This window comes from Anopheles ziemanni, chromosome 2, assembly GCF_943734765.1.
Source record: "Anopheles ziemanni chromosome 2, idAnoZiCoDA_A2_x.2, whole genome shotgun sequence".
Lineage (NCBI taxonomy): Eukaryota > Metazoa > Arthropoda > Insecta > Diptera > Culicidae > Anopheles > Anopheles ziemanni.
Window position 1 is genome coordinate 83,569,002 of NC_080705.1, and position 16,545 is coordinate 83,585,546.

The 16,545-nt window shown below is 42.7% G+C and overlaps 1 protein-coding gene across 1 annotated transcript; it reads left to right on the forward strand.

Moving 5' to 3' along the window:
* The first annotated feature begins 35 nt into the window (after window positions 1-35).
* LOC131294883 (TRPL translocation defect protein 14) lies at window positions 36-13,052 on the forward strand. The gene is made up of 9 exons (XM_058322939.1): window positions 36-772; window positions 1,320-1,387; window positions 2,154-2,191; window positions 2,720-2,757; window positions 9,632-9,760; window positions 9,839-10,189; window positions 10,269-10,599; window positions 10,668-10,849; window positions 12,905-13,052. The coding sequence occupies exons 1-9, from the start codon at window positions 724-726 to the stop codon at window positions 12,967-12,969; spliced, it is 1,251 nt and encodes a 416-aa protein (XP_058178922.1). The 5' UTR covers window positions 36-723; the 3' UTR covers window positions 12,970-13,052.
* Window positions 13,053-16,545: the final 3,493 nt, after the last annotated feature.

Genomic DNA, 16,545 nt, shown 5'->3' on the forward strand with positions numbered 1-16,545 from the left:
TCAATTGACGGATCGCTCATTCGGTGAGAAAATATCGGATCGACCAGTCGAATTGCGCCGCCGGTGGCATCTCGTGCGAATCGAAGTGAAGAAAAACCCAACTCTGCAAAAATGTATATATTTCAAGTTATTTGATAATCACCCGCTCCGTCCGCTGAAGGCGTTTCCACCAGAAAGATCATCGAGCCTACGCTACAGCAACCGAGGGCAGTAGTCGCCGCAAACCCCGGGGGCGTCAGAGTTTGTGCCGGAACCGTACATTTCGTCGGATCAAAGTCGCGTGTTCGCGTGTTTGTCGCGTGCGTGTGTGCGCTTTCCGTCGGCGTTGGAGTGCTTCGTTCGGGCAAAAAAGCGCGTGTTTGTAGGGAAACCCAACAAATCGCCGGATCGGAAGTCACGTTTTGTCACGAGTCAACATTTTCCACGTTTCACAGCCGATTTGGCAGATGCGTGTGACAATCACTACCACTGGTCTTTTGCACGCCGTAATTCAATCCCCCGCGTAGTAAGAACTAAGGAGATCTCAGGACACCTTTCCCTCTCGGATCGAGAAGAAGGCAGCAGCACCATTTGACCATCGGATTTATATAATAACGCAATACGCATCGAACGGGGTGCTCGGAAGCAAAGCAAGCTGCTTGGTAACCATTGACATCAGAATCCCGAAATTTGCCAAAATCTCCCCTCCCAGTCGAGAGTCCCCGAGACCGAAGAAGCAACAGCATGGACGCGATAGAAGAGCGAAAGGTTTATCGCCTGGTGCTGACGGGAGGTGAGTTCGAGATGAGATAAAATATCTTCGCTTTTCTTTTTTTTTTGCGATGCGAAAATCGACATCACACACAGGCAGGTTATTTAAATTTAGCTCTCACGGGGCCACACAACACATCATATAGGTTTCTTCTCGATCTGTTGTGGCTTGTGTGTTTGTAAACGAGCGTGTCTGTTTACTTGGACACTATCCGTTCGCCGCGGCGCGGAACATGTGCTTCAGGGTTTTCGCTGGCAGAGAGGAAAAATAATGTAATAGAAAAGTAAAACGCGACCCAAGTGCGCCCACTCGCTGTGTAGCATTACTCCTACCGACCCATCTCGCAATTGATCCTGGCAGAGCCCGCTCAAGGTTAAGGCCGAAAGGCTTGCGAAGCCCATCGGGTTTCTTCTGTCTGTCTTGTTTCCGGTTGGACAACAACGGCGTCGTTGCATCAGATGTTAATTATATTAGAACACTTGTTCAACGTTTTAGCTTCTGGTCACGCGATATGATTGAACAATTTCTCATCCCGTTTTCATCTGCTCTCTAAATCCTCCATCCCCAGGGCCTTGCGGAGGCAAAACGACTGGCCAGTCGAGATTGTGTACGTTTTTCGAGAACCTAGGATGGAAGGTAAGTTTCACCAACCGGCTACCGATATCGAGCTTATGTTTGTATTTTGCCAAGTACAAATATTCAGTAGCAATCACTTCTTTGAAGACAGTTTTATTTGATCCTTTTTTCACGACCTAGAGGTTAGTTCAGTCCCGTTGCCGTCATTTCCACCAATTCCAACTCTCATACGACCATTCATTTTCTGCTTTCCTTAAATGTTCCTGCCATCGTCAATTACAGTGTGTAAATCAGTAGGATTTATGCTTTTTAAACTAGTATCTAATAGTCCGTTTTGATTTGATTTTACTTGATTGAATTAATTAAAGAGTGTGTCCCTGTTTGTCGTTGAACACAACCACTCCCCCTTAAAGTGTACATGACCTGGCCCCCAAAACCGTATTCGCATTGAATGCGTGACGTAAAATGTATGCAAACAATTAATTAACGGATCAATAGACGCTTGTCGTCGTAAATTGACAAGTGTTGATGTTTTTTTTTCGATTTGTGCAAATTAATTGAAATATGGCTGTTGTATGTATATGTCCACGTTATATATCTCCTGCTTGGCGTAGAATTTCTCATCATTCAAAACCCTCAATACATTTCGCATTAAACGGTTTTATTAAACCGCCTCACAAATCATGCAGAGTTGTCCACACAACACACAACATGCATGATTCGCTCCATCATTCCATTACGAACCCGCTTTTACGTACGTTTTAAAAGGATCAAATAGTTTCTTCTATAGAACGGTTTTGTTCCACTTCTTTTTTAATTTTTGCAGGTTTTTCGCGTGCCTGAAACGGCCACAATCCTTCTCAGGTACGGTTTATAGCAAACGTATCCCATTTTTTTACTTATCGTCCAGCTTCCGCCGCTGCCTTTCGAAAGCTTCACTGAACAGACTAGTTTAATTGAAATAGAAAAAAATGATCGCTTGACCAGCGACGATTCTACACGAAACTATAATTTTCCTTCTACTTGGCTTGGCGGCCGACTTAGCTATATTAGTTAATCAACTCGAACACAATGCAATGTTCTCTTATTTTTTCGAGGCCAAGCGCAAAGAAAAGTTAACCCTACGAAAGAACCGATCCGGTCCGGGATTGGTGTTGGCATTTCTTTGCGCAAGCCAGTATCAGCATCGGTCAATTATTTACCGAAAGTAGTTGCATACCACCTAGCTTTCCCCGATACGTTGTAAGGTAGACCGATTAGAAGCCGCCAAAGACCACCGCTTCCACCATCCCTCTCACGAGACTCGCGCGGACGTTCCAAAAGCAGCGTATAATGTTTAAATTTTGAAGCAAAATCGATTGATTATCCTCGTATCATGTTCTCGTTTTACAGCGGAGGGATCAAATTCGCCGATTTGGTGGCCGATGAAGGTAAGCAATGGATTTATTGATCGAGCAGCGGAAGCAGGAAACACATTAAACAAAGCAAGAATAATAGCGCTAGAATCGTATCGTTTCATAGCTTTTTTTCTCTTCATCAAATTTACTCGGCAATCTGCTCCGTCCAAATTGAGTAACTCGTTCGTCCTTTTTTTGTTTTGTTAAATTTTTGTTTGGTTTCTGCAAACCCCCCGATCGATGGAAGAAGGAAAACGTTAAGAGATCGATGAAAGAGAAGCATCGGATGATGAAAGTGCCTTTACCGACCGGTTATGCGATTGCATTGCGGTGTGCAGCAGCCCTAGTTTAACATTAAATTAGAGACATTTTGTCGTGTCATGTCCTTTCCCCTCCCCCTCCCTCCCAGTTAGCTACGGTTGGTTTCATATAGCATGATGTTAATGGAGGCAAAACGAAAGGTCAAAAGCCATCGTTTGGCCAACCCGCGGCAGGGAGTGAGTCGTTTGTTTTTTCGATTTATACCTGAAGACATTTTACACAAATTTGTGGCAAAAGAAATTTTCTAGAGTAGGCATCGTTAAAAGCGAACAAATGCATAACAGCAATAACTCAGGGGTCACGCGATGGCAATAACAAGTTTGACAGTTTTGTCCACCACCACCACTACCACGACCATCGGGTTCGGGTTTAACGACGGTTAGGAAATTAAGAAACGGTTGTTAGCGTACACGGGAGATGGCACATTCATTAGTCCGCTTGATCGATGGGTTGACGGGAAGATAGGCCGATAACCGCAAATTGAGTAGATCCTTTACCCTGTTCCTTGCATTGTGTCATCCATACGACCTCACGCTTCACCCCCCACCCCACCTACAAAACACGGGGCGCAGACCCATTATGCTTGGAGAACCGAAAGGCACAACAGGGGTTGTATTTTATCAGGGTAGTAGGCAAAACTAACCGAAAGCAATTGTGTTCTACACACCACCAGATCGTGGCAAAAAGAAGGCCGCCGCAGCGCCCGTCTTTAAGGATGGCGTCCCGGAGCATAGCGTTATTGATATTGACAAAATTACCACATGCGCCCGGTGCATGGAGGCCGCCGTCGGGAAAGTTGGTGATGGTGAGTTTACTACTGGCGCGCGCTCTTCTTGTGGCAATACGGTTTTTGTGCTGCGTAATGCAAACACAGACGCTCCGCCGTCGCCAAAACACACGCCGTACACCCACAGCAACACAACTCCATCTCCACCCTTTTCCATGGGACACATTTTCATAAGCGGATGCGAGGATCATCGGCCACGCGAAAGGATGATGTGTGTGTGCGTGTGTGTGTGTTGTGTTTCTTCTGTCCTTTGCCTATCTGTTTCATTGCTTTCATCATGCGCTCTGTTGTTTCTTCGACGGCTTGCCTCGTTATCATTGCCTGACGTGGATTCCGCGTTGCTAGAATTAGAAAGATAGATTCCCAAGGGGGGATATGCCGTTAGTGTTTGCCACCGTAGTCGATTCATCCATCGCTGCCCCTGACACTCATCGAAGGCCCCCCCACATGCTGTTGACACGCGGTAGCATGTGCCCGCAAACTGCTACTGCCTGTGTTTAATAACAAATGAGTCAAATGAAACTAAATTAGATAACTAAACGCTATCACAGACTAACCAATCGTGTTTAACTACGCAAAGTTTGTTGGCAATGTTGTTATTGAGCTACTTTTGTTACCATCAAAGCACCACGCTCGCTTAACTGCCGACGAAACCCATTGAAGCTAAGGACCATCGAGGACTTCCTAGGTTAGGTGTCTCAACGATATTTGTACAAGATTGTCGAACAGTGTTGCATCGCTTATTCTCTATTACAAGTGTTTACAGAACGTACTGGTTTTCAATGTAAACCCAGGTTTTTAACGTACAAAAAATATAAAAGATATTTTTTAATTTTTCTCCACAATTAAGCCCTACTGAATTTAATTAACGTAAATTAAAGAACATAAGGTGTCATGTCTTAATTTTACTTACGAAATTTTCATCACACGTGAATTTCTTATGTCGAAGACAAGATGCGCTTAACCCTAACGGATGGATATAGAACAAACGTTCATAAGTATTACTACACTAAGTCTATTTTATCGGCCACTACTTTGAACTGTTACTTTGAACTAGTGTTGTGCCTTATGAATCTTTTGGGGAGATTCATTCATATGAATCTTTCAGTTAAGATTCTCTCAAACGTTCTAATCGAAATCTTCAAACGTTAAAGAATCTTTCGAATCCTTAATAAATCTTCATGCATTTTTCGTGGACCTTTGGCGTAACTCATGCCACTAAATAAAAGGGTCCCTCTTGCCATTTTTAACTCATCAGTTTTCAACAGTTAATGGATCTTTGAGATTCATGAAGCTCTCATTAAAAGATTCAACCAATCTCTAAAAGCAAAAAAACCAGATTTAGATTTATGAATTCGAATAGGACAGACACAATTCTAATTTGCTTATTTAGCGTACCAATGTACGTTACGATCATCAACCGTTCCTCAAAGATACGAACATACAGGGTGTGGTACAAAAGTTCACTTGAAGAAAACCGTCTCTACGTAAGTAAGACTGTAAGAAATGCAAAAGCGTCGATTTGTGGTTATCTTTCGGGCGTGGATTATTTGGTCTTCTGTTTATCAGTGCATTACAGAAAAGTTCATAGTTACGAAGAGATAGCCCTACATATGTTGTTCTTTTTGTGTGATTTTGATTCAAAACGCCACATACTATACGTATTTCCAAACAGTTGTTCTTTCCCTTCAAGTGTTTGTTTTTTTCATAACGGTTTAAAACTCGTTTGTTGCTTCGAATTGTGCACTACCGTTTTCGATCGAAGCAAATCAATTATCAAGCTGTGCTACACACTAACGCTTTACTGGAACCATTGCACGAGAACTGCGGTGTGTAAGCGCTGGAAGGAAGGAAGTTGGTGCATGCATTCGAATACACAACTCCCTGGTCGATCGCGATGTTCGTGCCTTTCGCGCCCATTGCACCGTGTTGAAGTTGAACTCGCCCCGGTCATCATCATATCGTCAAGCACGTGCACGTGCTTCTTGTCCGCGACGTTCCGGCCTGGATGGAACGGCATTTTGCAACGTGTTTGCGGACCGTCATATAGCTTTAACGTATGTGTGTTCAATTGATTCTTGCCGTGGAGATGAAACATGGATATTGAATTCTTTGCCAATCTGCCCTCGTTTTGCGATTCCTTGACACAGACACACACACACACACAGACGTGTGGGACACCAACTCTGAGGAAACTGTGCTTGAGAATGTTATCAGACTAAGGCCTACAGCAGAGGATCAGCAACCCTTCGCTAGCTGCTGGGAGTGAAGTCGGTGGGAAGGCATGCTTTTTTTCAAAGCCAAGGCAACACGTGATAATGTTATCCACTGACTTGCAAGCAAATGGGCGAGATGCATTTCGTGCGAACGCGCGAGGAAGAATTTGAGGAAGGGAACTGTTTACATGCTGCTATTACAGCCGCGCGAAGCTATTTCATTCTAGCAAGACGAAAAAATACATCAAGATGAAGGAAGCGAGATAGACAACATCGGGCAGATTCCGGTCGGGTACAGTCGGCGGCAGCAGGCACGCAACCTAACCGCGCGAAACGGGCCTGTGTGGACCGCATGCTCTGCTATGTTTAACTTCCGTCAATGTACGTCACACCTCGGAACACAGTGGGTGAAAAAGTGTACTCTTTTTGGACGTTGTGTAGATTGAACTTTTTATTTCAATCGATGCTTGGTGAAAGAAAACATTACGTGCTCACCAATCCAAGCGACGAAAGCAATCTTTTAATTTTCTTGCGTTACATATTATGTAACTTTTGAACTAACCTTTACGTACATTTAACCCATAAGTACAAAATGGGAAAACAATCCAAGAAAAAACAAGATAAACACATGTAGGTTTTCATATTTTTTTCCATGCTTTACTTACTATTACTTTATTTGTAAAAACTTAGTCAATGTGGTTTTTATTCTTGTGGAGATTAATTTTATCACAAGTTCAAACTAAAAGAAAAATTAATTTATAATGTTTTCGGTATTGCTATCCAAAAAGTTATTATATTACATTTTTTTATCGTATCAATTTATAAAATTTTTGTTTTTTTTTTTTTTTTAGAACCGTCGACTATCGTGTAGCGTATAATTTGACGATGCGGTCATAGTTTTAATAACTTTAAAATATTTTTTTAATGTAATGTTCACTTAATGCCTTCATGTGAGTGCCACTGTGCGCCATGTAAACGGCATTGGTTGGCGTGCGGAAGTATGGTCCATCCCACACGTTGTTATCAGACAAATCCGTGCGCTCTTCCTGTACGGTTGTCGTGCGTGATCTCTGTATAGATCCCCGGACAAGGACAAACCGAAGGTGCTTGCATAATTCCTGTTGGCGTCACCAGAATCAGAGCTCTTACCCCTAGTACGGTTTAGCTCATCCTAATTCTCCTATGCAAGCATGGCGCGCTGCCGATGTTCGTCACCAGACGGTCATGTGGTTGATCCGAGCGAGAACCGGTGAGATCCACCCGATGCCCCCCTCCCCCCACTCTATCCGCACTGGCACAGAAAGAGAGTGTTGATGTTTTTCTTTCGGTTTCATTTTGTTATCAATGTGGCCTGCTGCCGAGAGCGGAGTCGTCGAGGCGCCCCGGTGAAGGTGACAATCGCAATAAATTGGCACTAATCGGACAAGCCAGCGAGAGACAGAGAGAACCGCTGATGCCGGCTAATGGGACGGGCAATGATATGGCGTACCGATGATGGGGACCGCAGATAGATGGGTATTTGATTATTTTCATCGACGAGAATCGGTTCGAACAACAAAACCGCCCGTGGCGGACGCTGGCCAGCTTGCTTGCAGCAAAAGTAGAGCGTCGCCGACATCAATCAGTTTTTGGTGTCCACTCTTTAGAAGTGTTGAGTAAAGCACATCCCCCCTACCAAACGTTCGGGACACGGTTGACAAGTTGGCAATTATCATACTCACCGTGGTCCCCGCCGGGACTCACAAGAGAGGGACGGGGCGCGGAGGGGTCAGTTTAACCGGGACGAAGCGGCGTGTGTGGTTGCCTTTATTTTTTGTTCCGCTTTTTCTTGCAAACACAAACTTTCCGTTTTCCCTTTGAACGGCGTGAAATCTTTAGCTAAAAAACAAATCAAAAGAAAAAGTGCCACATAACGAGATGAGGAAAAGGTTGTAACACGGAGCGGATTGAGTGTGGGGTTTGTACGAACGATGTGGGGGGTTAGGAACAATCATCACAAATATCGAGGTATGTTCGAGAACACGATGAATTGTTTATTTTACCAGCTATATTTACATTCGCAGTTTCGCTTCAAACGACGTATAGGATACGAGAAGGAAAGAGGGGACACTGGACCGATGGCACAGTGGAAGTAGGAGGTGTGGGTGAAAGTCCTGTTTTCCCGTTGCCCTCTTCTAGTAAATGACAAGACAAACGAGTGCACAAAAACAACCTCTCGCATATTGCGCCATGCAAACCCCTCCTAAACTTGTATCGATTCTACTCGATCCTCTTACTCTGACGTGTGCTCTATATTTAGCGCCAAAGGAAACGATCGCTTGATATTGAAATTGTTTCCGTTTGTACCTTTCCCTTCTCACCTCCCTGTTTTGTTTTGCATCCACTTGCCTTAGAAGGCTATCTCTTCGGTTTGCGATGCGGAAAGCAAAATCGGTCAGCAGTGTGAAATATTCCCCAATCAGAAGAGATTGTTTATCGATCGACATGTGTCCAAGAATGTTTGCAAACATTTCCCTGCACAGCTGTAGTTAGTTCTACCATGTGTGTGTGGCAGCATCTTGCCCATGCGGTTGCTTTCACTTCCCTGCCCGACGAGCCTTTCTAGATGATAAGCTATGTAGGACTGGCGCTGCTGCTGCTACTTCTGCTACTACTTGCTATCGAAACACGCTACAAACTAATCATTCAAAGTAATCAATATATAACACCCTCTCGTCCCTCCCCCACCACCACTCGTGATGTAATCGATGTGACCATACCTTGTGTTTCCCGAAACATGCCTATCTCCTCGTCGTAATCTCATCTGTCGATTTCCTCCTTCTCTTCTACTTCTTCTCTTTTCCATCGATCATACTTTTTGTACTCTAGTGATGAGAATAACAACTCTGTTTATATATTAGAATCAGACTGAACAATCGTCACGACGGTTCGAATCTTTTAGTTACGCTTTTGTGATTTAGAACGTGAAAAATGAGTTATTTGTCGCCACAGAGACAAGAATTCTAAACAGGGATTCGAATGAGAGTGGGTAAAAGAGTTGCTAGTCGTCACAGCATTCGAATCCGTAGGAGGATTTCAATCAGGGATTTTAATCTCAATCAGGTATTCTTTTCAGCGGTAAAGGCATCCCGAATAAGTAGAGATGCATTATAATATTTTTTCTTTGCAAAAACATCACAACACTTATTTCCTCTTTTATCAAATTTTATGGGATTGATTGAGTTAAAATCTCTAAAAAGGATTCGAATCCCTTACAAGACTCTTTTAATCACACATTCACTCGAATCCTTGTTAGCGGTTCAAATCAAAAAGGAGTTACAAAAACTGTCCGTGAGGATTCGCATTAATCTATTCAATAGTATGATTCTGCTCACTCACTTATTCTTACTCAGTGCGCACCTCACTATTGTGTCCGGAGAGACCTTTGTACTACGTTGCCGCGCGTTGTTTAGAATGTTTGCATGATGTGGTTTGCCCGTTGGCGCAGCTTTTCGTTATGATGTGATGTTACAGTTGAAGGTGATGTAGACTGATATTAAATGGTTTTTTTTTTCTATTGCTTCCCCCATCGGACGCACTTTAGTGTACAAATTTCAGGAGAACCTGCTCCGCACGATGATCCAAATCGAAAACACATACTTCGAGCTGGGCAGAACGAGCAACAAGAACTGTTTGATCATCTGTGATCGTGGCTTCATGGATGCGAGCGCTTGTAAGTTTTTCGCTACAAGGGTTTCGCTTGTACAAATTAACGTTGATTTGTTGGTCGTGTTGGTTACCTTGTTTTTAGATATATCGAAGGAAAAGTGGGACCGTATGATGCGCTCGAACAACTGGAACCCGGTGGAGCTGCGTGACAATCGGTACAACCAGATCATCCACATGGTATCGGCCGCGAACGGTGCGGAAGAGTTCTACGCCACCGAGGAACACTCGTGCCGGTCGGAAGGCGTGACCCTAGCCCGCGACCTCGACTACAAGGCGGCGTCGGCCTGGATCGGCCATCCGTACTTCGACGTGATCGACAATTCGACTGATTTCGAGAACAAAGTGAACCGGATGATCGAATGCGTGTGCCAGAAGCTCGGTATTGACATTGGTGATCGTTTGTCGATCACTTCGCGGAAGGTTAAATTTTTGGGTAAGTTATTATTTTTTGTTGATGTTTTTTAAGTGCATGTTAGGTAAATTCTTTGCCTTTGCTCTCTTTGCGCTTCCAGTATCCGGTCCGATGCCTGCCGATTCAGCCTTCCCGGCCTTCCAAGACTTCGAGGTGGTACACCACTATCTGCAGTGTGCTGGTCCGCGTGTACAAGCACGGTTGCGTAAGCGAGGACAGAATGGCCGTTGGAGTTACATCCACACGATACGTCGGCCGCAGCAACATGGCCAGTCGATTGAGGTGCGCACGCAACTATCACATCGTGACTATCTGAACATGCTCACCCAGCAGGATGATGCTCACTTTACCATCTTCAAGAAGCGCCGTTGCTTCCTGGTGAACAACCAGTACTTCCAGATGGACATCTACAAGGAGCCGAGCCATCCGAGGTATGGTTGGAACAGGGAAAAATTAGAATTTACCATATGAATTTAATACCGTTTTTTTTACTCCAAAGGTGCAAGGGTTTGATCCTGCTAGAAACGTATACCTCGCTCACCGGTGACCGGCTGAAGAACATTCTCCCGAAGTTCCTGAACATCGTCAAGGAGGTGACCGGGCAGCCGGACTACTCGATGTTCAACCTATCGCTCCGGGAGGACTGGAACAACACGAAAAAGTTCTGCTACTCGCTGCACGGTAAGAACGTCTGTTGCCACCGTTCGCCGGTCGACAGTACCAACACTAGCGACACCACCACGAACACTACATCCACCACCACTCCTGCCATTGCTACCGCTACCGCTACTACTGACACCGGCGTCGATAGAGCCACCGAAGCGGCGGGCGCCGATCTGCCGAGCGAGTAGAGCGTCCTCTCCAAAACAACGCCATCGCACACTCGGTGTGAGGTGGCATACTCCTCCTTTTCCGCGTTGGGACACTTTAAAGGAAGCGGTCGGTTTTGTGTCGTCGGGCTGTAGCTTTTCTATAGTTTATACTGCTTTGAATCTTACAATCTTTTTCCCCCCTAACCGTTGTGTTTAACGTTGCCATTGTTAATTTGTTGTACGAATCTCGGTTCCCTGTCAACGATCCATTCCACTCTTTTCTTTGTACAAATTTGTTTTTTTTAATGTAAAGGGCACGGCAAACGAAGTGTAATCGCTAGTGTAATTTTGAATTACGCTTGGTCCCTCGTGTATCGTCGATATTCGGTTCAAGCGTAATTGTTTATGTTTTGCAATTTGCTAAAAGTTGTAGCATTTTTTCGAAACTACGGCTAGTATTTTGTGGTTTATAGTTTAAAATACAATAACTACGCTAAATAATCACAAAATTTCGATAAATATACGATTAAAGTGCGATCGAATGAGCTTGGAATTGGTTCGTTTGGTTACGTTTTGACATGAATACACATGCGATTATAAAGCCAAAAATTCGTATTGACAGATTTGAGCAGCGGAATTACACGATTACGCTTCGTTTCCCGTACCTTCAACGCCCATTTTAACCTATAGCAACTTTCACCTAACGCTAACTTGTCAAACGCCTGTTGAACCTCAAACCATTAGTGCAAATGCTATCACTTAACAACATCCCCCGGCTTGGTCAGTTATTGCGTTGCTTTGCGATTTTATGCTAGTGTTTTAAGGTTGAATTGAAGCAAATTGTTGCAGAGTATGCTGTTGTCTTGGATGCGAGAAAAAATAGAAACATTCATGATCATTGAAAGTTGCTATCGTTAACAATTGGATCATTTTTTTTTCTTTTCATTACCTTGTTTCTTCGTTCTTCTCTTATTTTTAGAGATTATTTCCTGTTAATTTTTTTTTTTTTTGTACCATTCGTGTTAACATTTTTATTTTTCTGGTGTGGCTTTGGTATTTTTTTCTGGTTTCTAATCTATTTTTTAAATGCGAGGAGGATGTTTTACTTCCGAACTCGTTTCGATTGGTATTTATTAACAAAATTTCTATTTATTTCACACAGCGATATAAAATCGTTTCATGCGGGGTTTTACTTACCAATTGTCATATCCAGCGGTGTACTAGATCGTCAAACGGTACAAGCCTACTATAAAACATTTCATGGTGAATCGGCAAACTTATAGCTTAAAATACCAAACGGGTTGGGTAGACAACTCATAGCTTTCTAGGATCTACCGCAATGATGGGTCGCGCATGGAGGATTGTTGTAGACAGTACAAATTTCAACATTTACCTGCACCCTTCGATTTATCGTGTCTTCAACAATCATCCATGCAATACCTTTCATCGTTTGACCATTTTTTGACAATCGAAGTATACTGATGGATTTGCCTGTTGGTGACCGAAACGCTGTAAGCTTCATATGTGTGTTCCATGACGCTTCTCCCATCGAATGTTTTTTTGTCGTGCGCTAAGTAACTTCACCTAAGTAGAATTTCCGCCAGCATTTTCCAGCGTTAATACGGTGTTCGAAATTTCCCGGCTCCAATCCACTAGCGTACCTGGTGATGGCCTCCGCTCCAGTAATTCGCAACGAAAATTCATAATCCAATTCAATTCTATTCAATTCAATTCAATCCATTTTCAGACAAAAATGTGGTACAAAATTGCGCTTTTTAATATCTTTGAACATGTTTGTTTGTTTTCTTTCTTTTTCGTCCCTTTCTTTTTTTTCCATTTCTTCTCTCTTTTTCTCTATTTCTCGAACCCCGTTTGCTTCTCTTTCACCTTCCAAACGACCCTCCCCCCCTCCCACCGACAACAGATCAAGACGATGGCGACGTGAAAACGAACGGTCACACGCAGAAAATGATCAATGGTAAAGCGTAGTCCACGTGAGCCGCACGAAGCACGTGGTTTGCGTGCGACGGCGCAAGGATGGGCTGATTGATCGAACGGAAAACGGTAGGCGAGCGCGGGGAATGCATTAGTGGACGCGGCGGTGTGTAGTGTTTGTGTGTGACGTGTGGGATGCAACGAGGAGGAGAAAAAGAGGAGCCGGTGGTGAGCGCGCAAGGAAGGAGCATCTCGTGCCGAGGATGAACGAAGGAGAGGAAGAAAAGAACGTCCAATGGCTGAGTTTTTTAGTAGTTTGTGTTCTTGGTTTAAATTATTGTTTAATTGCTGAAATATGGAGCAAAAAATCCTCACACACACACATACAAATGTTAGGTCAGTCAGAAGAGAGCAAACGTTTTGTTCTTTGTTTCGTTGATTTTTGTCTCATTGTCGTCCTTTTCTATTGGGCATTTGTTGGTCGTGTGGCTACAGATGATTTCAGTTCGTTTAATTCTAATTTACTTTACTCGGTGCCTTAAGAATTCATTTTGCAACACTAACAATTTACTTTAACTGAAAAGGTGCATCGTACAACGGAAGCCAAACAAATTGTGAACGGAAAGTACTTGAATGGCGAGATGATACTTATGTATTTTTTTTTTTAATTACTAAAGACTCTTTGGCTCCAGTTTACTAGGCTACATTTATGTTGCCCAATTTAATATGGCTGTTGCTTAATTTTACCCCGAATATATTATACTGGCTTTCACACGATAAAAGAACCAAACCCCGGTTGGCAAAAGAACATTGCATACATAATATGTAAACCCTCCATGTCAGTACCAAATACCAAACCCCTCCAAAACGTTCGAGCTTAAACAGGTTGAACTGCTGGGGATCGATGTTCGAAAAAGGGAAGGCCCATTACAATAAGAACAAACAAACACTAAATAGCAAACTCTCAATACAACTCTACCTCTCTACTAACCTGCTGCAATAGAAAGCAAGTCTTTGTAACATCTTATGCTGGAAAAATAATACTACAACATCCCCCTCCTCGATCGACGATCGACGATCGTGAAGTTGTGTATCGTTTTCTTTATCTTTCCATCGAAAGCTTTTCTATATAGTCAAAACGCGCGCTTTGTCATCTTTTCAACTCTCTTGAAATATATACACTTGTGCGGCGCGCCGGTCAGTGTTTTTGCAGTTAAATTTGTTTTCTGTTTATAATTACTTCTGTCTGTGTCGATCGTCTGATGCTCTTCTCCCTGTTCTATGGCAGAGTGTAGTTTACGTTTGGTCTTTATTTTTCCTTGAAAGAATTTCTTCTTCACATCTCTCGAGCGCCGCGCACTGGCGTGTGCTTTCATCTAGAAACGTTGGACTGGTGCCATGTTTTGCCATCACAGAACAGAGAAAACCATTCATTCATTCATTGGTGCTACCGAAGGAAACAACGCGATCGGGTTGTAAAGGGCGCAAATTAATGTTTTGACCATACTTTTGAAAGTCATTTAAAATTGTACTTAAAGTTGTATAAATCGTAAATATACCACTAGTCCCAAGTTACATATGTGGACCTTTACCAACGGGGCCCAACCATTGCCGAAAGCGACCACTGTTTTCTAACACCCACATTGGAAGCGAAAGAGCCTTGCGACCATATTCGATCGGTCCCAACGTTTCATGATTTTTGTCCTTTACCTCTATGGCTCGAAAGACATGCGACTTGTTGTGCAATGATGTCGGTTTTTTTGTTTGGCAAGTCCTGCGAAATCCCTCGATTTACTGCTTGTTGTCGTTGGTCCACACAAGCGGAAAGGCTCTAGCCGGGGGTTCGTAGGTGAAACAACAAGATGGACAGAAAACAGGATCGAAGGATGAGTGTGTCACCCACCAACCAATAACCCAACCAAACAACTAAACCGCGGATACTAGTTGCAAAGTAGGTTTTTTTGTCAATCAGTGTGTCTGTGTGTGTGTATGAGTGTGAACTTCTTATACATTTACTCAATGTGGCAAAGTTTTACGACCGGGACCTCTCATCGAAAGACTATTAGTGTCCTATAGCCATGCAATAAGCGAGGCAATTTGCAACAACGTAGTTTAACGCGATCGAGCGAGGATTATTGGAGCAAAAAAGATCCATAAAAATCGAAGAAATAGAGATCGAGAAAGAAATAGTAGATCGGACTACTGGAGGAGACGAAAATTTAAGAGAGAAAACAAAAAAGAAACACTGTTATCGATGTATTTTATATTAAAATGTAAAACAGTCCTGTAAACTCCTCCCGGTTTAATAATGACAAACTCCATGAAAACATAAAACAGAAAACAGCAAAGCTATATTTCACAAGGAAAAAGATATGAAAAAAGGCAAACTATATTGATGGCATAAAGAGATAAATAAACCATATGCAGTTCTAATAATATCCATGCGGGTGAATTTTTGTTTTTGTTTTTTGACTATTACAAGTTGAAAAATAAATAAAATTTCTTTACTTTTAAATTTATTTATTTATTTTTTTCAGAAGGAACGGCCTGGCCGTATTGCTTTTTGCTTTTTACTTTTAAATCTTTTCAAAGAAACCAAATAAAATGAAATCAATAGTCTATCTCTGAGTTGCTTTAGACGCTAAAGATTAGAGGATTAAAGAATCATTAAATCGTATGTTTTGGATGCAAGTCTGTCGGTTATATTGCGGCTTTAAATAGTTTTTCCTCAAACTAAACTGTTATGTTTTATTTTAGTTAAACGTTCAGATTTGTTTTGGTACAGTGTGTTCCATGATGGTTGGGTTTTATGAATTAGTTTGTATAAGTTGAAAATGTCCGGTGTATAAGTTGAAAATGTCCGGTTGGAGTATTCATTGGATCAGTTTGACAGATGTGTCATTTTTTTGGTTTGACACTAAGCTTCAACAGGACATTAGGTTTCAGTTTCATTCCGGCAAAAAGGAAGTAGGCCTATCATTATATTGTATCACATACAATATGTCGAGTTTCGTTCCAAACTATGAGCATTTGCGGCATTCGCTGCTTTTCTGCTTTCATATGAAGAAAAAAGCTATCGAAGCACATCGTTTGCTGTTGGAAGCTTATGGTGAACATGCGCCATCGGTGAAAACATGCGAGAGGTGGTTCCGGCAATTCAAGCGTGGCGATTTTGATCTCAAGGACAAGGACCATCCAGGAGCAATGAAAAAGATTGACGACGCGAAATTGCAAGAGCTGTTGGATGCAGACCCTAACCAAACGCAAAAAAAGTTGGCAGAAGCATTGAAAGTGACTCAAGTTGCGATTTCCCTACGCTTAAAATCCATGGGCAAGAACAAGAAAAGGGCAAGAAAAAAGACCACAATGGGCCCGAAGGACACGGTAAACTGATATCGCAACATGACAATGCACCGGCGCACAACATGACAATGAAGCAAACGGGTATTCCTTTGAATAAATTATATTTTATAGTTTACCCGGAAATCGTATACTTTTCCGTAAAAAAACCGAACATTTTCATCTTATACAGCTTCAAACGATTTTTACGAAAATTCAATATCTTTTCTCGCTTTAACATCAGCATATTTTTTTTGGGGATTCATGCCCGACTGCTTTTTAGTAATCTTT